This window comes from Coturnix japonica, chromosome 3 (genome assembly GCF_054131305.1).
Source record: "Coturnix japonica strain WE chromosome 3, WE-NBRP24, whole genome shotgun sequence".
NCBI lineage: Eukaryota > Metazoa > Chordata > Aves > Galliformes > Phasianidae > Coturnix > Coturnix japonica.
This window is the reverse complement of record NC_140665.1, coordinates 60,894,485-60,920,660: the sequence shown is the minus strand read 5'-3', so window position 1 is coordinate 60,920,660 and position 26,176 is coordinate 60,894,485. Positions and strand designations below refer to the sequence as shown.

General features: G+C 38.6%; 1 protein-coding gene across 5 annotated transcripts in view; it reads left to right on the top strand.

Moving 5' to 3' along the window:
- Window positions 1-26,051, top strand: part of DSE (dermatan sulfate epimerase) — a 32,572-nt gene extending 6,521 nt beyond the window's left edge. For 2 of the 5 annotated variants that reach the window (XM_085541798.1, XM_015858617.3), the window contains exons 2-6: window positions 5,319-5,787; window positions 15,151-15,404; window positions 19,044-19,283; window positions 21,140-21,347; window positions 23,018-26,051. In XM_085541798.1, coding sequence (XP_085397924.1) covers window positions 5,372-5,787; window positions 15,151-15,404; window positions 19,044-19,283; window positions 21,140-21,347; window positions 23,018-24,779 — 2,880 coding nt within the window. In that variant the 5' untranslated portion in view covers window positions 5,319-5,371 and the 3' untranslated portion in view covers window positions 24,780-26,051. Of the gene's footprint in view, window positions 1-1,687; window positions 1,814-5,318; window positions 5,788-15,150; window positions 15,405-19,043; window positions 19,284-21,139; window positions 21,348-23,017 lie in introns of all 5 variants that reach the window. The other 3 variants (XM_085541799.1, XM_015858616.3, XM_015858618.2) reach the window with 3 other exon arrangements.
- Window positions 26,052-26,176: the final 125 nt, after the last annotated feature.

Below are 26,176 nucleotides of genomic sequence, written 5' to 3'. Positions count from 1 at the left end.
TATTTAAAATAAAAGGGCTAAGTAGAGGAAGCATCTGTGGCTGATAACTTACAGGTTCTACAGTGAACTCGTAAACATATTGCTGTTCTGTCTTCAGCACAGTGCAGAATTGAGCGCAGCCCGTCATGATACTCATACAGCTGCATGCTGCACTAAATAGATCCATTGAATTTTGTACGTACATCAAAGAGCAGGCACAAGTTTAAATCTTGACTGCTGACATGATGTCATAGACTGATAATTAGTTTAGGAACAGCTTCCTTCTAGTTGCCTTTGTGGTTTTTGGAGTTACAGCAATTGCTCAGACATGTGAGTTGATGCAAAACCTCTTTTAAGGTTATTTTAGATCATATTAGAAGAAGTGCAAAACAAACACATGGGTACCTGAGCTATGCTTTATTGCAGATTGTATTGTTAGTTACGTTTTGCATTTCAATATTTAAGCTTTTAAATACTTCTCAGATTACGTACTTACGGTGTAGCATTTTTCTCACAGTGGGAAAAAAAAGAGGAAGAAGCAATGTAATGTCCCCTGGTGGTTAAGGTTGTAATAGGTGTTACTCAAGTTGTAGGCAGTGGTTTTTCACGTTCCTAGCATTGACACTGAAGGGACAGATAATCACTGACTTTGGAGGAAGGACTCCCAGATGCAAGTCAATCTCCTGCACTTGTTGTCCAGCCCTGCAGCTCTGAAAGCGTCTCAGTAGTACTTGCTGATGTGGGAACATTAGTTCTCAAGCCATTAGGCTTGAGAGTTTGGACATGGGATTTGTTCTGTTTACTACCAGTGTACATTTAAGTTTATACTTTTCTTGGTCTTTCTTGTTGCCTAATTTTGCCCATAGATAAGTCTGTGAGTCAGTAGGAACTGAATGACAACATCTGGGAATTAGTCTCTATTGACTCTTTCACCTCTCTGTTTTTGTGGATTCTAGATGCATTGTTCTGTCCTTAAAAGTAACTGGTTTCTGTTAAATGACTTGATTGCACTCCTTGTTTGCAAAATACTCGAGTCAGTGGTAAAACTGATATTCTTCTGGTGAGACCAAGTGGGCAGGACTGGTTTGTATGTGTCCCAACCTTGGACTCCGGGGAGTTATATTCAGCAACCTGAAGAATCCATTCTGTTCTGATGGAAACTTTAATCACCAGAAAACCTACTTTTGCTGGTCACAGATGCAAGAAATGATGAGATATTATTTCAGAGCTGACATGTGGGTGAGTCTGGGAGATGCTACCAGGGACACCCACTACTTCCTTTTTCTAGGAGATGATACAAGAGCTGTCCCAGTGAAAATCATCCACAAAGTGCCTCTTCAGAACTGAAATCACTATTATTTATTTATTTATTTATTTATTTTTTAAATAATCCACATTGTCAGGGTACTTCAAGTATTACTGGTCCAACCAGTGCTGTCCTTTCCTCACAGCCATCCACCCCCCTTTCCTGCTCCTTTGCTCTCACTGCTGGAGCTGTCTTTCAGTGCACAAGCAGCTGGAGTCAACAGGGCCTCCATTTTCCTTTAGACAGTGTTTATTTGGTGAACCTACTGTGTATAACAATGTCCATTTAGCGGCATCAGTTTTACAATACTTTTTTTTTTTTTTTCCCAGTAGAATATCCAGTGTTTAATGTGGGTGGAGAGAATGGAAATAGTTAAGATTTATTCATTTTTTTTCCCCCTAGAATAAATGGTGTTCTCTACTGTTTTGTTTCTGCTGGCAGTGGAGTAGAAATCATGGCAAATGCTTTTTCAGTCTAGGACTGAGTGACAACCCTTCAAAGCGTATGGTATACTAACATCTTCTGCGGGTAAGCATCCTTCACTCTCCTTATTTTTAATACTTTATCAGGTTGTGATTTTCAAACTAAATAAAAAACTGTTTTCAGAAAAGGTTGAGTTGCGTGACAAAGTTGTTCTTGGAAGATGTGGTTGGTAATGATGTAGTGTAATACGAGAGTAAGGAATTCTTTTTCATTTAAAAAGTAGTATTGTGAGTGAGATTTAAGCAATCAGAAAGCCCAGGCTCTTTTTCATTTCAGCCCTGTTTGTTGAACAGACTTGTTGCAGGTTCATTCACAACTGTTAAGTTGGTGTTTATGTGGCCAATTGTCTATCCACGGCTTCACCTAAGCTATGGAGATAACTGGGTTTCAGATGCATGTTTCAACAGTGCATTATGGTTCTTTAGGTTTCAGTAGGCAAATAAGTTAGCTAAAGAAACATGAGAGTATGGAGTTCAACACATAAAGCTTATGCATTCTGCTTCAGTGGTTAATGGTTGTCATCCCCTCCTCCCTAAGGACATTCATACCATTGCATTGGATTTTAAATAGTCTATAAACTTTGTTTTTTACCAGGTTCTCCTGTCGAAGGTGAACTGGTTCTTCTGGAGTCTGTTGCATCTCACACCTGATAATTTTTGAAGTGGTTTTGTAGACTCCTTACAAGCCAGTTTAGTTTCTAACCAATTGCAATGAGGAAGAGTGCTGACACCTCAGAGCCATGTGGAGTTACTGGGAGAGATCAGTAAATCAGTATAATGTGTGGTCAAGCCTGTCCTAGTCTCGGGAGACCTCAGTTCTGCTTGTGGTTCAGGGCAGCTAAGCCGCTTGAAGTCCCTGGGGAACTGGTTTGTCTGGGCTCTATCTGTAACTACCCAGTCTGTATTTCTTCACTGGCTGATAGTTCCCATCCACATCTCTGATTCTTTTCGATATCACTTTTATTAGTCCTGGTCTTAAGGACGTTGCAGCTAAGGTAACACATAACACCTTTCTTTCCTCTGTAGCATCACTTTGGCCATGCTCATGTCATTCCAGGTCCACTCTGTGGTTGTGGCTGGGGCCTCCAGAGAGGTGCATGTGGAGAGGAAGGTCACTCTGTACTGGTGCAATTTGAACACAGATGAGTGACTTTGTAGCTCTGTTTTTGTTAATGCCCATTTACTTTCTTCCAAACCCTCATTCTGCCTGTGCTGGCTATGAATATACTGCATACCTGTTTTGCAGTTAATCCCATTTCTAGTCCAAATGGTGTGGTGTTGTGGTTGCCTATGGTGTATGAGGCTTACCTTCTTTATTAAATGCACACATGTATGAGGGGAAAAGACTGGGGAGGGGAAGAGGAGGGTGAGCGAGGGGAGGATAGAGGATATAGAATTCATATAATACAAACTATGGATTTTAGACAACACAGGAGCTGTTTGTTGTTGGTGTAGTGCTAGGAAATGTGTGTCCAAATTTGCAAAGGGGGATGTCATGGGAAACTTTGCAGTGTATACTCTGGTTGGAAGGACCCTAATTTAGGGAGATTTTAAAATCATCCCTAAATTCAGGCATGTGTGTAATTTCTCACTGATGTGTGAGAGTTCTTACAGGAATCAAACCAAGGCAAGGAATGCATGGAGTCCTTTCTGCTGTGTGGGATTTTAAGTGTTTTGTTTTCATTTTTTTCTTTTCTCACCATTTCAGAAGGATCATAAAGTTTTGTTGGTTGTTTTTTTTTGTTAAGAAATGTGATAATTTTATTTTATTTTTATTTTGGTCATGATAAAGCAGTTCTTCTCAACAGTTTTCATTGAGAAACAAAAATAATACACTTCAAAATGTTTTATTCAGGCTTTATTTAAAATATATTTACCCTTCCTTTCAAAATATTTTCCTGTATGTATTCATTATTTATAGACAAGGATACCAACAGAATTGAGTGTGTTTGGATAAACTACAGTGAATGTTTCTTTGTGTATGAGGTGAGCAAATCTGTAGACGTAGTACAAGTACTACCAACTAAACCACTCTTTGATCTGTGTAATGTGTCCTGTAATGATTGGTTTACATCCCAAAAAGGGCAGAACTTACCTGCAAAATGTATTAGCATACTATGAAAATGTCATCTTCCATTACTTGCTGCTAAAGCAATTATGTTGTGCTCTGTAATGCATAAATGTAGACTGTTAGAGAATATGATGTTATTTTTACTCTAAGGAGGAATGCGAAAGAGGAGATGTACTTCTTGGCCATAATTACTTTCTTCTGAACTGACTGAGCACAAATGACTGGGGGTCTGTGTACCCAGTTGTTGATGAAGGACCCAGTCCAATGAGATTGCCTCACTGTGCATGCAGTAATGACACTGTGGAATCAGGATGTGGGTCTCTAAACATGGTTTTAGCAGCCTACGTTTCTGTTAGGAAATGTTGGCTTCTATACATAGGGAAATGTGGGGAGAAATAAAAGGTTTCTTTGTACTTCAGCCTCTTACAAGTTTTATTACTGAATTCTATGAAACAGGTTTTCCATGGAAAAAAAGATTTCATATTTGTTTTCAGTTTTTCTTTCCTCCTGTCTATTTCTTTTTTCAATAATTGAAAACTACTGTTCATTATTTACATAAAGCTGTCTCTCTTGAGTCTGCTTTCTGTAACCTTTCCCCTGTGAAGAATTTTAGGAATTTGTTGGCTTTCCTCAGGGGAATCCTGGCCATGTTTTATCTGAGACTTCAGGCTTGATAGTTGGTGTTTTCTACGAAGTAGCTTACTATGTTTAAATACTTCCATTTTACCTCAGAAGAGGTTTGCCATTGGGGCACATTCTGAGAAGTTGTGTATGTAGGAAAATATGTACTTTACTTTAACCTTCAGCCTCTTTGGTAGCTGGCAGTAAATCTCCAAACGCAAAATGGAGAGCTGCTAAGGGGGGGTAGGGAGGAAGATACAAAATACCTAAATGCCCTAAAGGCTGGGTATTTCAGCTGCATTTCTAAGGCTCTGCCTGTTCCCTGTTCTCTTTATTTATTGGGTTTTTTTTTGTTGTTTTTTTTTTTTAAATGAGGACGTGTCAGAGCGCAGTATAAAATGACCCCTACGCAAACTCTAGCATTCCACATCTTTCGTTCTCCAGCTGTTAACATCAGCCAATGCAGCACGCAGGCTTGGCTGCTGCTAGCACCATCTCAATGGCAGTCCCCGCTCCTCCTTCCTTCCCTCTCCCTCCCTCATCTGTTTGCCAGTACAGTCAGCAGTGCTTTGAATTAGACACTACTGCAATTAATTGAAATTTTGTTGAGTCCCAAATTCTAGAACTGACAGTGTGTTCATTCACCTTGTATCAGCTCCTGATAGGAGTATTTAGGTTTCAAAACAGATAGGAGTTTCTTTGGGATGAATTGCTCAGCCTGAATGACCTGTAGAGAAATGATTTGAAAGCCACGTGGCTTTTTCAAGTCTCCTTGGAGTCATATTTCCTCAAAAGCATCCTTAATTATACTGCCTTACAGATTGTTTTTCTAACTCTCTTTTACATTTGTCTGCCGTAGGATATTTCAAAGATGATTTGGCTCCCACTGGGAATTGGAGATCTGATGCCACAATGAGGACTCACACCCGGGGAGCCCCAAGTGTGTTTTTCATACACGTGATGTGCTTCGCCTTTGCTTGTGGCACCAGAGAGGACGTGGATGCCATGGTTCCTTTTGTCAATGCCAACTACGACAGCTATCCCATGCTCTACTTTTCCAAGGGTGACGTGGAGGGTCTGCGCCTCCAGGCAGCAACCACTCACCGACACATCACAGCTCGGCTGATGGAGGCAGTGCAGACAATGCTGTCAAACCCCCTGGAGTACCTCCCGCCATGGGATCCAAAGGAGTTCAGCGCTCGGTGGAACGAGATTTATGGCAACAACCTGGGGGCCTTGGCAATGTTCTGTGTTCTCTATCCTGACAACACTGAAGCCATTGGCATGGCTAAGGATTACATGGAGAGGATGGCAGCTCAGCCTAGTTGGTAGATTTTTATCTTTTTTTTTATGGTGTTATTATCCTATAAACTGCCTGCAATTGGAAGAGTGAGTTTGTTAGATTAGTAAATTACTTATTTCAGTTGCTTCAGCATTCATTTTGACAGTAACTAACTTGCCTAGAAATCATTTAGTTCCAACCCCCTGCCATCGACAGGATTGCCACCCAGTAAATCAGGCTGATTTCTGAAGCACTCTCTTCACACTCCTTTGTTTTTCACACCTGATTATTCCCCTTTTTTTCCCTCATGCTTTCGTCATGAAGTTCATGCTGTAGCTCTGTCAGTTCTCTCCGTCATCCAGCAGTGGCTTTCTGGAAGGCTACAGCAATCTTACATCCTTGGGGCATGTATTACCGTGTCTGACTTTGATCAAAAAGGTCAATATGTTCACTCCTACAGCTTCTGAACAGGCAGATTTCATAAATCTGAGAAATATAGTTAAAAAATACCAGCAAAACATGTTACTGCACACACTTCTTCACTTAGAATAAGAAAGATGACATGTGCAACAGTTTTTGTCTGGTTGTTACTAGCAGATATTTAGGTGTTCTGGAGATAAGCCCTAAATAAGACTGGTCATGAACAATTCTTGCAATGTCACAGTAATGGAACTACTAAAAAACCCAATATTGTTCAGTCTATTTAATCATTTTTTTGTTCCCATCAGACTTTGAGGAAAATATTCTGGCTGATAAATTAAGAATATTATCCTTATTTAATAATTCGAGGGTAGATGCTCTTCACAGGAGAATGGGAAGAAAGAAGGGTTTTGATAGTACTTGCGTTTGGAGCCTTGAATGTTCTTAGACTTGTGTCAGAACTGCTCATGTCAGAGTAAAGAAGGCTTGTACAAAGAGGTATCAGCAAGTAAAGCAAATCTGGAGAAACGTCTCTCCTTAAACTACTTCTCTCACGTAAGTACCTAGACAGCCATGTGAACTGGCCTAAAATGACTTTTATTTCTGATGGGTAGTCAACATGTATTGGCAAGTTAGATCTGGCTGTCATATGAATTACTTTTTGGCAGCTAATTTCTTTCAAGAGTATAATCTGGATTTCTCTTGACTTCCATTTAAATGACATTGACTCTAAAGTAACTAGAATAAATTTTTTTTTTTTTTTTTAAAGTGTATTTTGGTACTGTGGGGAGTAGTTGGGTAGAATAAATCAACTTTTAGGCATCTCTGATTACTTGTTCCAGAATGTCAAAAGATTAAAGAGACTGACATTTAAAAAATTCGTCTTTATGTTAGTGAGAACCGTCTATAGTCCAAATATAGTTTTATATATCAGGGCACAGTTACGATAAAGTCTACTGGTAATTGATACATGCTTGGAAAAAGCATGTTATTAGGCACTTTTGTCTTTTCTCAACTACTGGAATAGTCATTTGTGTCACATAATAAAAGGCACCCTTAATTGAATTCCCGTTTGTGTAGACTAACACAGCTTGAGCTGTTTGTCATAACAACCGCTCCTGAGAGGCATGCTGCTCATAACAGAGCATCCGTAATTGCTACATCCTGGAGTAGGTTTACATTTAGATTAAACAAGGGGTCAGTGGCTAATAGCTAGCTATAATAATCATCAGAATAATATGGGAACAGGCAGTGTTTTGGAGGCTAGCAGGAGCAAGGAAATGTAGTGCATTAATGTTTTGATAAAAATAGATGAACTTATACTGTTTTGCCTGTAAAAATTAAAAGCTGGTAAATAACTTGCTTGATATTCCTGGAATTCAGTCTAAATGCTGCCTAAAAACATAGGGAAACTTTGTCCTTATTTAAGATCTGATTTTTTCAGAGAGGAAGATACAGATCAGTTTTCTGGCATTTTATCTTCAAGTCACCTCGCACACTCCCTTACCAGACATGCGTTGTTGGCTGAGGGATCTGTACTAGTGATTCTTTCCATATGCTGTCTCGGCCTCTTCCAGCACCAAGTGAAGTGATGTAATTAGAGTCAAACACCATGCAGAAATAAGAGCCCAGTCAGATTTTGTACTTGGACAAAGCAGTCGGAAAAGATTTTTCTTTACAAAGTCTTTTGTGCAAACAGATACTTCAGAAGTTCACAATTTCTGCTCCCTTTTCACAGTGGAAGAGATTTCCCTGCTTAGAACTGGCAGACAAAAGATTTCTGTACTGTTCTTTTTGATACACAGCTCATGCACCATTTTTTTAATGGAAATATACTACCAGTATACAATAAGGTGTAGGATTTGACAGTAAGCCTGACTTCATGGTTTCACATTGGAGATAAGTGCTGTCAAACACATGCAGACATTCCAAGGAAATAGAAGCAAGTAAATAGAAACTAACAGCCGTCTTCAACATAGCAAATCTGTGACCCTCCTGGTATCTCTTGTTATCCAGCAATCCTGTAGCCTTCTGTTAACCTATGCTTATTGAAAGTATTGGAGTATGGTGAAGGCTGTTGCCGTTAGTGTCTAGATGATGCTCAGCATTGAACAAAATGAATTGTAAAATAAAAATTCATGAATACAAATACTTAAATGTAGAAATAAAATAAGTTCATGTGTGGAGTTGAAGGCTCTGTGCTGAAACACAGATTTAGCACTTATTTTTGACTCCCAGTAATCAGCTGTTGGACACGTTCAAAGAATACTGAGGAGAATTTTGTAAGACTGTTGAATCACTCTACAACTTCCTGAAGGGAGGTTGTGATGAGGAGGAGCTTGGCCTCTTCTGCCAGGCAACAAACAAGACCCGAGGAAATGGCCACAGGTTGTATCAGATGAGGTTTAGACTGGACATAAAAAGGAACTTTTTCTCTCAGACAGTGGCCAGGCACTGGAGTGGCTGCCCGGGTAGGTGGTGAAGTCACCATCCCTGGCAGTGTTCAAGAGGCATCTGGATAGGGAGCTTGCTAGTAGATGGTTTAGTGGTTTTCTGTAGGTATAGTAAAGGGAAGATGATTGGACTAGATGATCTTGTAGGTCCTTTCCAACCTTGTGATTCTATGAATTTTTGCACATGTTGCGTTAGTATGTCAAAAGCTTGGAGGATGCTGTTGGGGTAGTCTCCTAGAGTGAGAAAGGAAAAGAATGGTAGGTGGATGAATTCAGTATCTGGAATATGCATTATGTTAGTAAGTGAAATATCAAACCCTTTCATTTTTATCATTTTCATATGTAGCATTTAAAAATAAAACTTGTGCATGACTCTGAAATTAAACTGCTAGCTGAAGTGAAGAGTTTCTCTTATATCTTCTATTTTAAAGTATGATTCTGGACTGGTTTTCTGGGAGATAAATCAGCACACAAGTTCAGTGGTGACTACAGGGAGCTTACCTTCCTAGTCTAAAGATCTGCTATAACCTGGAGCTTACAGTAAAGAGCTGGAGTTAACATAGCTACATTTCTTTACCTGCTTTACATAGAACTGAGAGTTACTGAAACAGATTTTATTAATATGTCAGTATAGAGGGGTCATGGTTAATATTAAGAAAGAGTAAAATTTGAAGGGGACTCTTATGATCAAAGGCAAAACTGAGAGAAAAGGATATGAAGGCAATTTGAGAATCAGTGGAATGATGGTTACAAGCCCATAGGGAAATTGAGAGAAAGAGAGAACAGAAAGTAGCTAGAGGTTTCCAAAGGAGTAAAGCTTCAGTTGTCTCCTCATCACATCAAGCAATAGGACCCTACTTGTATAACATGCTCTTAAACTTCTGAAAAATACATTGTCTGTGTTGTCTTTTTTGTGCTATGACTTTAGAGTTGTATATTTAAGCAGTCCTTTGTCTCTATTCTTGTGAACTGAGCTGAAGTGAGTGTGAGTGACTGCTGTTGAAATATGACATATAAAGGAATAGGAGCAAACTTGTGTTCTTTTACCTTAGACACCAGAAATAAAAATCTCCAGTTTTTCAAGGTCTTAACAAAACCCAAACTCAACCTGTTTCTTTTTACAAAAGACCAAGTACTTGCACTTTGCAGATTATGGAATTTTTGCTTTGGTAGCAAACAGAAAAACTTTGAAAGGGTGAAATGTGGGAGATTGATTTGGATTGAACAGAATTTTTCAAGGATTTTCTTTATTTATTTTTATTTTTAAAATAAAACTTGGAAGATATTCTTCTGTAAGTGAACAACATATTCAATTTGAGCACAAGAAAATAATTTGTTTTGGAGACTTTGTAAAGAAAATATTGGGCATTGGATCTAGTTTATAAAATAAATGCTGGTGGTTTCATTTCCCATGGTGTGTACACTCTCTCTTGGTATGTATGCTTCTTCTAATCAGGGAGAATATTTCTCTTGTTTGCCTGATGAGGAGTTGAAAGCTGTATCTCCTGCCCCCAGAACAATAGCAAGGATATCTAGAATGCCAGGGCACTAGCATTGTCATTAGTGGGTCTGTACAATTACGCGCTTGTACACAGGACTAAGAACTCACTTGGCTCTATTACATGCACTATTTGCATCATGCTTGGCATTTAACACGCATTAAGCTCAACCAAGCTGTTAGCTAGCTACCATGTCTAAGATGGACTGCACCTAAGTGCACTGAGGGGGGGTCCTTGGACTGATTTCCAGTTGAAAGTCTTGTGAATAGAGCCCTGATTCATTGCATTTGCATCACCCTAATGTGAATGAGAGTTTCACTACTGAGGAGTGATTTCTGTCATTGCATTTCTGCAGTCATTAGCTCAATGTGCCCTCAACCAAGTTATTCTTCAGTAAGCGTTTGTCATGAGGAGGTTTTGAAGCATTAAGCTTCAGGATGTGATCTATATTTGTAATGCATGTGTCAGGGCATGTTTAATACTTCATTCTAGATGCAGTGATACCATATTATTTTTTGATACAGAGGTTGGAGATCAGGTATCACACTGCCCAGAAGGGTGTTTTGTTTCTTAAGTCAGTATGTTATGTTCCTGTTTGCTTCAATTTGTTTTTAAGAATTGGGTGAAGTGAAGGAAGGGAGGTTCTAAATATCCTCTAGGCCAGGATCAGGGATCTCGCTTAAGCAAGAGAGTTTTACTTGGTTCAGTTCCTACCTTGAACTAAGCAGAGTGTTTTTTCCTCTTGGCTTTCACCTCCTAGGGAAATGATAATGGTTTAGGTTTTGATGAGGTAGAACTTATTAGAAACAAGGGAATTTATACAGAAATGAGGGAAAAATGTGTCAACAGTTTCTGAGAGAAAGGACTTCAGCAGTGTTAGTTGTGTTGCCAAGAAGTGGGGAGGTTGAGGTAGTCTTATCATGATATTTCTTGGTTTTGTTTCAAAGAGACAGAATATTGATTTGTTACTTCCCATACAAATTTTTATTCAGTTTGTATCATTTTTTAAAGTATGGGATCCCATTCAGTGGAGGTAACTTGTATGCTGTTAGTCTGGGACCGTGTGGTGCCTGCGTGGTGGTTCTTGGCATCATACGCTGATGTCTGTAGAGTTGAGCTCTAACCCCTTCCAGGCTTCATTGTTCATTGCAGAAGGTGGCAAATCTAAAACAGAAACCACCTTGCACTAAACCAGAGTTCTCAAAACACATAGGAAAAATACACTACTTACATTATCCACAATCCCTTAATTTCTCTGTGGTTTCCTTATGGATGTTCTATGTCAATGTTTAAAATGAAGTAACAAGGAGTATTTTAAACAGCAAAGATGAAGAGAACCTCTCAGGCATGTGTTTATGTTTGGAAGTAGTTGTTCTGTACTAAGGAATCTGTTGTAGACATTATTTACCTTGGATGTTTTTGGAGTGTCTGATACCTTTGAAAGACAAGAGAGGCTGCTACAGCACTAAAATAAAAGTTACTTGCTGCCTTCAGACACAGCTGCTAAGTTGTGGTTCATACTGTCTGATGTTTTACTCCTGAGAGGATTAGAAAATAGCTGTTCTCCAGCATGTTTTTACCCATCCTTATTTGAATAAATACAAACAACTTTATTTTTTTTTTATTTTAGAGCAAAGTAGTTTCTAATAGCCTTGAAAACTCTTTATTCACAGACCATGGTAAGTGCAGGCCTGTGGTCCCATGCTTTCCCACGGCTTATCAACCAGGCTGTTTCCCACATTTGACTCTGGAGATCTGTTTGAAAAATGAGAGTGCGGTTTAGATACAAGAAGCGTTTAATGCTTTCTACTTGTCCATTCTTCTTGTGTATCATTTTACACATTGTTTGGTGCATGTTACTTGATTCCATTGAGATTCATTTAATGGAGACACACTGATTTATATCAGCTAAATAGTTACTTCTTAGAAGGGGAGTTCATTTTAAGAACAAATGTTGGCTGTGATTTTTGTATGTATGAGAAATAAGGGTCTTTAAATGGTCATCCTTGTGTTGTTGTTGTTGGTTTTTTTGTTATTTGTGTGCATTTCTTCTGTTAAACCCTGTATAAGACCCGCTACACAGAATTGCTGTTTGAGGGAAATAATTACAGAACTATATTATCTAAACAGGAGTTGAGTATGGCAACATGTAGCCCTAGGAAGCCTAACATAAACTTTTTATATTGAATGGTTTGATATGATTTATTTTTTCTAAGGAAGTCAGCTTAAATGCAGTCATAACTGATCAGCTAATATCAAACCAAATATCTTAACAAAGAAATGTACATTACATTGGTTCCGTTGTAAATCACGCTTAAGATGAAGTCAGACAATGAACATTAAATAGTTTTTAATACATTCAGATGAGCAATTTGTATGTTTTTATAAGGATACTGAAATTTGAATTAAATATTTTAAATTAATTCCTTACATTTAATTATTTCATTATTCTTTCCCCCTCACTAATGTATAGCTTAGCCTCAAGCACTTGTTAATTGTTCCAGGCTGAAGTCTTTAAAGTGACATTTCCTAGAATCATAGAATTACTTAGGTTGGAAAAGACCTTAAAGATCATCAAGTCCAACTGCAGCCTAACCATAGTACCCTAACTGTAACAACCCTCTGCTAAATCATATCTCTGAGCACCACATCCAAACGGCTCTTAAACACTTACAGGAATGGTGACTCAACCACCTCCCTGGGAGCCTATTCCAGTGTTTAACTACCCTTTCTGTAAAGAGCTGTTTCCTAACGTCCAACCTAAACTTACCTTGGCACAACTTGAGGCCGTTTCCCCTTGTCCTGTCACCAGTGAGAAGAGACTTGCCCTGCTCTCACTGTAAGCACCTTTTAGATACTGGAAGAGGGCAATAAGGTCTCCCCTCAGTCTCCTTTTTCCCAGACTAAACAGCTCCAGCTCCCTCTCTCATAGGGCTGATTTTCCAAGCCCTTGACAAGTCTCGTTGCCCTTCCTGTCCCCATATGAACTTTGTACAAAGATTTGTACAAAGATTTGGAAAAAATAAAATAAAAAAGATGTTGGAAATTTGGATTCATGATATAGCTTATCAAAGATATGCATGTTCCGAGGGATTCTTGGCAGCAAACGCAGTGCCAGAGTGTTCCATATAACTAGTGTAGAGTGCAGGTTTATTTTTACATATATGGCCAATTAGAATTTCAAAGTTTTTCCAGTGCTAACCAAAGATGAAATAGCAGAATTGAAATAGATTGACAAATGACCAATTCACTTAGATTTTTAGTTTTTCTGGGTCAGTGATGCAGTATGAATGTATCTGGGGACTGTGAAGTGTTGCTTGCCTAGTTATGTTTTCTTGTAGTTTATCAAGAAGTATGGAAATAATAAGCACCTATGTAAAGTATTTAAATATTTTGGCCTACAGATCTATAACTTTTCCCACAACAATTAACACAAACCTAAATAAGAAATTTCACTGTATCTGGCCAGAAACTTTTGCTGATTATTTTTGAAACTGAAGCAAAACAGAAAAGTCCCAAACAGTGTCCACCAAAGAGTGTCATGAAGATATAGAGAAGATGCGTTGTACATTTTGAGAACTTTCATTCCTGACACTTTGGCTGTTATTACCACATTTTTAGCTTTCTGTCCTAATACTGTTCACACCTTTTTCCTGTCAATGCCTACCTACTGACCAAAAAAGAAATAACAATCTACAAACAAATTAATTTAGCCCAATAAAAACTTTGGTTTAAAACAGCATTTAATTATTTGTTGAATACATTCTTATGTTTAACTGAACATCCTTGAAATAATGAATTCATTTAAGAGAAGTAAAAACAATAGATAACTTCATTCAGGATAAAATGGGATTAAAACAGCTTAAACTGTTGGAAATTTAGCTAATCCAGAAGCCCTTAGAGACTTTCCTTACATACAGGTATGAATGCATCAAGGTCATTTGAGTTAGATGTACTGTAATAAAAACTGAACATCATTTTCCTTGCTTGCAAATCTTGTGACTTATGATAACTGCACTACTCTGATCCGATAGTCTTAATTTCTCAGTGCTTCATTCATGCATTTTGAATGCAAATAAATGCTCCTAAAGCAGAATGACTATATGTATGTATATAATCCTGTCCATTTCATATCTCTTTATCATCTTTTCACATTACTACTCATACAAATAGAAAATGAAATTGTATTTACAGAATCACAGAATAGTTGAAGCTGGAAGGTGCACATCTTCAGGAGCACAGCACAAAGCTCATTGATTACAGTAGGGTACTATCCTAACAATTGTAAATTAATTTCTATGGTAAAAAATTCATGCAGAATAAGTGAACAACTGGAACAACTGTGAAAGCATCTAATGGCTGTTAGACTTTTAAAACACTTTTTTCCACTGTGCATTCCTTCATATTTCCTTTTCTTGTGGGACTGTGGCCTGAAAATATGCTCAGTATAACAAAAGTAAAGTCTTTCTTAGCCAATATATGCTTGATTTAAGGGAAATATTTGTTCTGTGCTACCTCCTCCTCTGTTACGAATCTTCTTGGTACATCTTTACTATTTTGCCAGTAATTATTTTGCTTTAAAGTAACTTCAATCCCATAGCCACCATTGCTAACTTATTGACCTTTGACTCATTTGGAAAAGATTCTTGCAGATTTTTTGGAAGAATGTAAACTCTGGGATATTGTTTTCTTAGAAAAATGCTTTAAATTTTGCTTCAGATAAGTAGGTTATTCTTCTGTAAAGTCAATATTTTGCATATCTGTTTTTAGCAGAACCTAGAAATGTCACAAACACTGCTTTAATACTTAAGGATTTAACCTTTCTGGTAAAATTAATGACATTTGAAGGTTAATATTATCCTGACTTAGGACAGTATAGAATGCTCTCAAAGATTTGGTAAGTATCTTACTACCATGTTAAATTCAGCATCCATTGCCTGACTTTGGAGATGTTAAGTCATACAAACCTTTAAGTATATTCATAGAGAAAAATGAGTAGGTGAAACTCAATTAACTGGTATCTTTCTTTATTGACAGGCTAGTGAAGGATGCCCCATGGGATGAGGTCCCTCTGGCCCACTCCTTAGTTGGCTTTGCCACAGCTTATGACTTCTTGTACAGCTATCTTAGCAAGACTCAACAAGAGAGATTTCTTGAGGTAATTGCTAATGCTTCAGGATACATGTACGAAACATCATACAGACGAGGATGGGGTTTCCAGTACCTCCATAACCACCAGCCTACCAACTGTGTGGCCCTGCTGGCTGGAAGCCTGGTTCTGATGAATCAAGGTATGTGCTAAACCATAGGAATGTTTTCCTACAGCATATCAACTCAATTGCCCATTTGTGGAGTAACATGCAGGAACTGATACTCATGTTTTTTCTGCGGTTTTCCACATTAAGTACTCTGCCTATATGGCAGCCAGCTGCAAAGGTGTTCTGCTTTGTGTGTTTTGAGAGCTCCGTTGCATTGGGTTTGCTCTTATGCTGCTTAGAAAAAAATGTGTGTACTGAATAGAACAATAATCTGTGGGCAGATATACAAGTTATGATATATGTGCACTGTATCAGTGAATATATAAGTAGCTGCCTAACTTGTATTTCTTACCTCACTGTTGCTAAGAATTGACTCTTTCCTAATGTGTACCATTACCAGTTCAGGTTTGCAGGCAGTCTTTTAGGGTAGCTTATCAGTTTGGAGCTTGTTCTAATGCCTGCAGACAGTCTGGCATTAGTCTGCGTTAAGGTCAGTGGCCAGAAATGCCCTGGGCCCCAAGCTTTCAGCTAGACTATAGCACTTCAGTCTTGTTTCCCTGAGAGGGCTGCCGAGCTGGAATTTGATCCACCCATAGGCCATAGCTCAGTAACTGTCTCTTCAGCATCTTTTGCTGAGGAGATGAGCAAATCCTTACCCTTTTCCATTAAAGCTACGCCCACTCTGAAGGAGAGTGGGAGTAAAGGAAAGAGCAGGCAAAGCAACCTTGGCATAAAATCCCTGTGGTACTTAGGCTGCGAAGTGGAAGTTATGGAGCCAGCTCTAGCTTATAAACATGTGTCAATATTTTATCAAGATTTTATTTAAAATGTGCTAGACATATCTGGAAAACGCAGTGCCTGGTGGAACTTCTTACTTAGCACAAGTCAAGGAAAATCTAGTTTCTGTATGCTGATGGTGTTACCAAGCTGTTTAGTCCTGCCAAACAAGGGCACATCTGCTTGTAGTTGGACTTTTCAGACACCCAAAGAATGTGTGCTAGAAAAATGTGACACCTACTGTGCTGGGAGGTCAATTTTTTGTTAAGAGCTTTTCATGGCAAGTGCGTTCACTTATGTGCATACGCTCAAAACCAGAAGGGGTATAGATGGAAATTACTCCCTTTCCTTGTTCTGTGCTTTCCACAGATTGAAGGCTAAGACCATGCTTATTCAGTGGGTTTTGCTAAATTCCTTGCAATTCCATCCTTCCCTGATCGTCCGTTCTTGCAGAAGGCCGGCAGTTTGCAAGAGGTCTCTGCTTTTCATTAGAGTATAGACCAGAAGTGTGCTTTGTGCACACAATGGTACCATCACAAACACTGTTGGATAATATTTCATTCACCAAACTTCATATCTTTTTGGAAAGAAAATAAGCAACACTTAAGCAAGTACTGTGAATATTTCAAATGAAGATCAGACAATACATCCAGACTGTATTTCTAAATGAAAGTGTAGTTGTTGCAATATAGAGCAACTTCATTTAAAAAACAAAACGAAAACTTAAAGTTTCCCTTTTGATCAAAAATTACGAAAAAAAATAAAAATAAAAATCCCAGTTTCTTAAAAATTTTCATTCCAACATGAAAGACTTTTTCCTAAGGGGAAAAAAAGGGGAAGGATGGAGGGAGTAAACAAATCCTACTTGTATCAGGTTCAGAGCAGTTGCAAATAGTGTATCTTAGTGTAAGCATTTCTCCCATAAGGTTTAAACTTCACTCAACAATTTCAGCTAATGAAGTAGGTAGAGCCTAAATAACCACTGTAGAGTCATGTAAACACTGTCATAGGACAGAAAAATGAAACTAACTGAAATAATTTCTAGGTACCCACATATAGTCTTTGCAATTCATATACACTCAGATATTCCAAAAAGAGACATAAATAAGGCCTAATTTGACGTACATGCTGTTCATTACTTGTGGGATTAATTCTGGAGGTTTTGGGGTTTTTTGTGTAGCCTGGCAGAGTGTTGAGTTTCTTCCTTTATTTTTTTTTTATTCAAACATGTCATTATGTCATTAAGGTACATATGAGAATAGGCCAGTAGCATCAATATAACGTGAGTTAACAGAACATATGTGCATTACAACAGTAAATGCACTATGCTGAACCATGGAAATCACTGTTCTTGTTCAGGCAGTGTTCAAAGCTAACAGGTATGGCTGTAATGTCACAGTGGAAAATGAGGGTGGAAGTAGTTGGGGTTGTGTTCAGACGGACTGCTGCAGTGTCCTGCTCTATCAGAGTGAGGAAGCAGCATTGTACTGGCTGTGAGCAAGGAGGCAGAACTCAGTAGTGTGTCTCACTCCTCCTGCTCAGGCCTTCCTGGTCATGTTTCACTTTTCAGCCTAAATCAGGTTGTCTGTTTAACTTAGACTTCACATTTTTTTCCTCTCTGTTAACTGAGTAGGATTTGGCAGCCTTGACTGGTAGGAAGTCTGAATTGCTCATCACTCTGCTGAGCATGAATATGGTAGTTGTGGCAAAAAAGCAAAACATTCTTGGTAGCGGGTTTGAATGTAGCTCATACTCCCTCAACCTGGCATATGCACTTCATTTACCAGACACTGTTTCACCAAGTAATGCATGCCAGTTGCCCTAAAGTTGAGCTCTTCTATACGGCAGAAAGAATTCAGGTTAAATCTGTGCCCAGACACTTTGAGCTGCACAGACACTAGGTAGCCATACAGACATACAGGTAATTGTTTTCTTTTTAGTCCTACCTCTGTTGCAAATGGATCTAGAAGAGAATAAGAGAAGGCATGCAGTCTTTCATCTGCTAGGATCCACAAGCTGCCTTCCTTTTGCAGTTTATACAGGCGCTGCTAAGGATCTCATGCCTGTGGTTACTCCATGGTAAAGGCAGCTAAGTCCTGAGAAGGATTTCAGGCAACCTCTTCCCAGCTCATGGTTTGTGTGGAGCAGACCACAATAGTAAGATCTCTAGAAGTCTTTTCCTTAGAAGAAACATAACTGTTCAGAGCTTGTATATGTGAAGGCTGGAACTTAGTTGGAAGCTAGGGAAATGAAGAATCTGCATTTGTAATAAACCATGCAAATCTTTTCCAAAAGAACTTCTATTTTTGGATAACCCTGTGGACTGTACAACACTGAAAATGTAACTGGAATATAACATCTCTTAAAATAGAGCGTACTGTAGTAGATTATCAGTTAACTGCAGTTCAAGGGGCAGCTTTTTTTTTTATAAACTCCAAGAACCTTTTAGCACACTGGTGATCATACTAGTGAAAAATGACTGATAAGAATACTTGCTTTATTGGAGCCCTCTAGTGGGGGCTGTAAAATTGTTTTCCTACTGTTTTAACTTGAAATGCAATAAATGGTGTTGTTCTGACTCTTCTGTCTTTATATGTTCTGAATATATTAAGTAATTTTTCCCATTGGGGTGGATCACATAATCCCACACAAGTAAAAAGGTGTCTTGGTAGTTTTCTCTCCACGCAGGTAACCTTGCTCTACTGTGTTTAAGTATAGCATTTTATCTTTTACCCTGTAACCACAGAGATGCTGCAGTGATGGGTCATATTTTAGTGCTCAGGCAGCTTTCCTTGTGAATTCATTGCTATGAAGAATCCAACTGAGTGAATCAAGCGATATTATCTATGATTTACAGTGTTGTGAACAGATTTTCAAACACCTCTTTTCTTTCAGGCTACCTTCAGGAAGCTTACTTATGGACCAAGCAAGTATTGGCAATCATGGAAAAATCAGTAGTCCTGCTGCAGGAGGTCACAGATGGCTCCCTCTATGAAGGGGTGGCTTATGGCAGCTACACAACCAGGTCACTGTTCCAGTACATGTTTCTTGTCCAAAGGCACTTTGATATCAATCACTTCAACCACCCCTGGCTCAAGCAGCACTTTGCATTTATGTACAGGACTGTCCTGCCAGGTAGGTCATTTGAACTAATGAAAATTCATCTTCCAATTTTTGAAGTAATTTTGTACTTAAAGTGGGCTGTTTCCAAGTAACCTTGTACTTGGGCATTTGAAATAACCTTCTTCTTTCACTACTGCTTTCATCATCCATGGAAACAGTGATATCATTTTTTATCACTGCTTATTAAACACTATTGCTTATTGAACTGTTTTTTAGATCCAGATGAAAAACAAGAATGTTACTTGAGAGAAAAAGCAGTGCTTTAGAATTTGATTTCTGGTTTTCAGAGTTTGGCAGAGCTGGTGCTGGGGCTTTCTGCTTGATAAATAATATTCTTTGAGATTCTTACTGATTCTTTTTCTTTGCCAAAAGGAAAAGCAATCACATAAAAGTATTAGATGAAAGGAATGGCAAATCATGAAGGCAAGGTGAAAGTATCAAGGAAGTGCAGGGAAGTTTTTTATAGGATCATAGCATCCTTGGAGTTGGAAGGGATCTTTAAGTGTCATCTAGTTCAGCTCCCCAGCAATGAACAGGGATACCTACAGCTAGGTCAGGTTGCTCAGGGCCTGGTCCAGCCTGAGCTTGTATGTCTCCAGGGATGGGGCATCCATCACCTGTCTGGATAATCTGTTCCAGTGCCTCACTACCCTCACTGTAAAAGATTTTTTCCTTGTATCCAGCCTAAATATATCCCTTTTTACTTTGAAATCGTTTCCCCTTGTCCTATCCCAAGTGATCGTTCTAAAGGTCTGTCCCCTTCTTTCCTGTAGGTTCCCCTTATTTACTGAAGGGCCCGCAGTTTTCTGCAAAATGTTTAAATCCACTTTTATAATCTTTTTTAGTTTTTTTTATCATACAGAAAATGTAATTGGCTCAACTTGTGGGTTTCTCAGATATCAGTCCAGGAGTAAATGAACTTCTTTCTTTTGTCAGTGTGAGAATTAAACAGAAACACTGGGCACCTCTGGTGGGTCAGTTTTGCAGACTGTTTATGTTTTCATGCTGAATCTCTCCATTGTCACACAGTGCATTCAGCACTAGGAAATCCTAGTTTTGACTAAAAGACGGTAATCTATAAATATGCAAACAGTATAAGCTAATAAATATTCCCAACTCCTTGCAACTTTCAGATAAGATTCAGTTTCAGGTAGCCTTGAAAGTTTTCAGTAGTGATGATTTTGTGCTGCTTATTTATAGGACAACTCATTGGGAGCTTATATTGTTTAAACTTCTCTTTAAAAAGTTAGTATGATAACTTAATACATATTAAAAATTAGCTCCGTGTTTGAGGGCAATGATTGCTGCTTTGGCACGCCAGCACAGATGTGTAAGGAACTGCACTGAATCCAGGCTATACCTCAGGCATGTACTGGGAGAGAGGTTCCTAAAGAGCAAAGGAAACTCATCATAGCTATTTCAGGATGAAAGCTGGATTGAGGTTATTGGTTTGGTTTGGTTTGGTTTGGTTTGGTTTGGTTTGGTTTGGTTTGGTTTGGTTTGGTTTGGTTTGGTTTGGTTTTTTTTTGCTTGAGTGGACCTTTCTTTTGTTGCTGTGGAGAGTTTGGATTGACATGAGAGGAGTGAAAGCTGCAAGATCTGAGAAGTGAATGGGACATTGTCTTTTATATTTTACTTGCACTTTGGCTGGTTGTAGTGTATAGCCAAAGAAGAAAGATGACTATTCAAGTTATCTACAGGAGAAGCAGACAGCTCCTGTGTAACTCATGGCTCATTTATAAGTATAAACATCTGAGAAGTCAGCTTCTGTTTGTGTCTGTTTGTACCGCTTGGCTTCATCTTCATGCTCTACAAACATATCTGTGTTTATTTGTTCTTTCTCACATTCCTTTTAACTTTTTCCCAAGGGTTTCAAAGGACTGTGGCCATCGCAGACTCCAACTACAACTGGTTCTATGGGCCAGAGAGCCAGCTGGTGTTTCTTGACAAATTCGTCATGCGCAATGGCAGCGGGAACTGGTTGGCAGACCAGATCAGGAGGAACCGGGTGGTGGAGGGCCCGGGGACTCCATCCAAAGGGCAGAGGTGGTGCACTCTCCACACTGAATTTCTCTGGTATGAAAGGGAATGAGTCCTCAAAAAGGACTGGATGGCTGCATGCCATTTGTGATAAGATGTTATTTTTAGATTTGTACTGCAGAGGCAGAGATTATGCTATGCTGGTCATGTGTAGGACAGAGTTTTTAGGCTCAGAAGAACTTCTTAACTTAGCATAGATGTTCAGTGTACACTTGCTACAGATTACACTTTAGTCTTATCCTGTGTGTGCTTTTGTGTTTTCCTCCCATTGTCTGTTGCAGTTATAAAAGGAAACAACCCTGCACATATTCTTTCTTTTATCTGGTCTGTTCTAATGTTTAATCCTGTTGTTTTTTTAATGATTAATTAGGTAGATATTTAAAGTGTGATTTTGTTTTAAATGCTGTAAGTCCTGATGTAAACGTTCTGTAAAAGCTGAAGTAATGTAAAAGGTAGTGTTATTACTAGTTGTGTGACCATACTAATTTGCAAGCCAAATTTAGAAAAAAATATGATAAATTACTAGATCCACACCTTCCATGTTATTTACAGCTCTTCTAACTTCTGTGTCAGTTTACAGAAGTTAAGAAGTAAGATCCAAGGTGTAAATATAAATGTACATGTAAATTCCCTCTGTTTGTAGAAAGAACACATTTCTGAGCAGTCAGTGTAACTCTATTTCTCTCTTAGAAGAGAAATATTATTGAATGTATTGGTTTGTATTTAACTTATGCATATTAATTTTTTTCCTAGGCTCATAGCACATTTCAGTTTGTTATTTGAGAAATACAGAATCTTTCCTTTATGACCACTGTCACACACACACAAGCACACACATGGCCCCTTGTTAGCTGTAGAAGATAATTCTGATGAGCAACCATCTAATAAAAATTCTATTGATTTGAATGATGGTTTTGCTTATTAAAAATAAGGTTGGGTTTTGTTTCTCTTACTTTTGAGGGGTGAGTTCTTTTAATTCCTGTGAAACAAACAAAACAGAAATTAAAAGCATTATAATTTTTTTAGGAATTAACACCTCCTTTTAAACAGGATATCTTATGACCTGCAACTTATGCAAGGAAGCTGTAAATTTCTGGAAAAGGAAACTAATATAGTGATGTAAATTAAATGACATAAATAATATGTGTCCTTTAAGATGCTTTTTTATTAAAATTTAGTTTATTCCCAATTCTGTTTGGAGGCTACAGACTTCCTATGATCATCACTTTGGGGGTAACAGATGCTCTTTTTGACTCTTTTGGTTAGGTAGCAAGCAAATAGATGTAAATGCTGATGACCAGTGCAAAATAGTGCCTACAACCTGTTCCTGATGTGCCTATTGAAGTATTTATGTTGCAGTCAGTAGCTATATGATACAAAACAAAATGTGGCTTGTCTGAGAGTAGTTCACCATACTCTTATTTTTGGACTGCAAAAGGATTAATTTTAAGTGTGGAGTATATGCTTTCAGTTGTTATTCTATAAAAAGCATACAGTGTTAATTTGGCTCTTTCAAATTTACTTTGGGATTAGTAGGAGAAATATCATTACAATTATAGGCTTTATTTTTGCTCAGGAGAGACACTGGTGGGCTTTATATTGCTAGGTAGTTCTTTGATAAAGAATTGTTTTTTGAATTTTCTATAGGTGCTGATAGTGGAATTAGTCAAGTGATTTTTAAACTATTTTCTTCATTATTTCGGCAGGTATGATGCAAGTTTGCGCTCCATTCCTCCGCCAGACTTTGGGGTTCCAAAGCTGCATTATTTTGAGGATTGGGGAGTGGTAACCTATGGAAGTGCTTTGCCAGCTGAAATCAACAGGCCTTTCCTTTCTTTCAAGTCAGGAAAGCTGGGAGGACGTGCAATATATGATATTGTTCATAAGAACAAGTACAAAGAGTGGATCAAGGGATGGAGGAACTTTAACGCTGGCCATGAACACCCAGACCAGAACTCCTTTACTTTTGCTCCCAATGGTGTACCTTTCATTACAGAAGCTCTGTATGGGCCAAAATATACTTTTTTAAATAATGTGTTGATGTTTTCCCCTGCTGTGTCCAAAAGCTGCTTCTCCCCATGGGAAGGGCAGATTACAGAGGACTGTTCTTCAAAATGGCTTAAATATAAACATGATTTGGCTGGTGACTGTCAGGGACGAGTGGTTGCTGCCATGGAGAGAAGCGGGGTGGTTTTTATCAGGGGAGAAGGAGTGGGGGCATACAATCCTAAACTGAAGCTGAGAAAATTGCAGAGAAACCTCATACTTCTTCATCCTCAACTTTTGTTGCTGGTGGACCAAATCCATTTAGAAGATGACAGCCCTCTGGAGGCAGCAACCAGTTTCTTCCACAATGTGGATGTGCCTTTTGAAGAAACAGTTGTTGATGAAATCCATGGGGCATTCATTAGACATCGTGATGGAATATATAAGATGTACTGGATGGATGACACTGGCCACAGCGAGAAAGCTACCATTGCCTCAAGAATGTATCCCCGGGGCTACCCTTACAATGGAACAAACTATGTGAATGTAACAACCCTCCTGCGGCACCCCATCACCAGAGCCATTTACTTGTTCATTGGGCCCTCCATCGATGTGCACAGCTTCACTGTCCGTGCAGACTCTCGGCAGCTGGATGTTTTTGTCACCACCAATGAGCACTCCTATGCGGCTTACCTGTGGACGGTGGAGGACGGGCCTCGTTCTGCCTTTGCACAGGTTACTGCAGGTCGTCAGAAAATTGTCTTTGACCGAACATCTGCCATTAGGAACTTTGCAGTGCCAGAAGTGAAGGACTACATGGGGATTGTGGAGAGGAACCTGCAGCATTTTAAGCCTGTTTTCCAGCAGCTTGAGAAGCAGATCTTGTCTCGTGTACGAAACACAGCTAGCTTTAGGAAGACTGCTGAACGCCTGTTGAGGTTTTCAGATAAGAGACAGACAGAAGAGGCCATTGATAGAATATTTGCAATCTCACAGAGGCAGCAGCAGCAGCGTGGAAGAGCAAAGAAAAATAGAAAAATATCCAAAGGTTACAAATTTGTTGATGCTGTTCCTGACATTTTTGCACAAATTGAGGTAAATGAAAGAAAAGTGCGACAGAAGGCACAGACTCAAGCACAAAAAGAGTTGCCTGTTGATGAAGATGAGGAAATGAAAGATCTTTTGGATTTTGCAGATATCACTTATGTGAAGCACAAAACTGGAGTTTCAATCAAGGGCCGATCAGGGTTGGCACAGATGGTGGCAACCACTCGAAGTAGTGCCCCATCAATATCAGCTTCTTATACCCGACTCTTTCTAATTCTCAACATTGCTATTTTTTTTGTCATGTTAGCAATGCAGCTCACGTACTTTCAGAAGGCCAAGAGACTGCATGGCCAAAGATGTCTGTATGCAATACTTTTAGTAGATAGCTGTATTTTATTGTGGCTGTATTCTTCCTGTTCTCAGTCACAATGTTAGCAGAAGACCTCTACTAGTCGACCAATTTATGGTCATATATATCTATGCAAAAGCATTAACCCTAATAGGGCCAAAGTTTGTGTTCTTTTCTTTCTGAAACATTCCAAAAACAGCTAGGAAAATATTGGTTTCAGGCCAGAAAGGACTGACAAATTAGGCAGGCAATGAATTTCTCAGAAAATTAAGTACTTAGTAAGTACTCCTCCTTAGAGTTTTGAGTTGGGCCTCACATCTGAGGGAACATTATGCTTTGTTCTTCAGACTTCAGTGATACAAAGCTGTAATTAATTTTTTGGTGAGAAGAGCCCTCTTAAGATATATGTTTCTAAGGGCTTTTTTTTAAAATATGGAATTGGATTTGCATTTAGTGACTTTTCATTTCTAGGCTGCTGTGAATGCTTGTGGACATTCTCTTAAGGAAAAACTATTCAATCTCAAGTATGCAGGGAAGATCGTATCAGCAGATGCTTTTTTTCTCTGCCAAACCAAAGAATATTTAATTGTGGGACACTCCTGTATAATTATTTCAGACACTTCCATCATGTCATCTCTTCCATGCTTTACAGTCTGGCACAGCTGGAGATGGCAATCCTGTCAGTACTTACCAATGAGCAGCACAATGTTTAGTAGGCAGCAGCAGAAGGAAGAGAATAAGGAGCTGCTTCAAAGTACAGAGGAAGACAATTCTCAGGAAAATAATAAACAAAATCTTTTTCAGTCAAGAGTAGACTGTGGAAAGATGAATATTGTGGGGTCTGTTCTCGATTTTTACAAGGCAGGGTTTCACAAAAGTTTTCTATAGTTTAAAGTGCATCTTAGTAGAGAAATAATGTTCTTCAGCATGCACTTGTAAAAATACAAAAACCAAAGCAATCCTGTGGTAACCTCAATAATTGCTAATAGGGAAAAAAAAGGTATTATGGAAGTATTTTGTGTCTTTTCCTTCTTTTCACAAGGCTAGAAGCAGAGGACAGTTAAAATTATGTGAAAAATCTGTTCTCTATAAAGCACCAGGAAGGGTTCTGCAAGCTCATGTTGGCCCCTGGATCAGTAGAAAATAGTGGAAAATGGAATCATGTGGTTTACAGCAAAAATAAGTTTGACATCTCCACGTATGTCTCCTTCTGTTCATTAAACTGATTTTAAGAAATCACAGCTATTTGAGAGAATTGAAACTCTATGGAATCGGGGCATATCTGTATGTCTTTACAGGAAAGTAATTTTTCCAGTACATTTGTTAAATAAAAATATAATTTTCTCCAAGGGAAAAAAGATGTTTCTCTTTGATCAGAATATTTTTCTTATTAATTGCAGTAATAATGTTAATCAGTGCTTTGTTCAAACCATAAAACTTTGCTTCCTTTTCCTTACACCCATTTAGATATGTTATCTACACT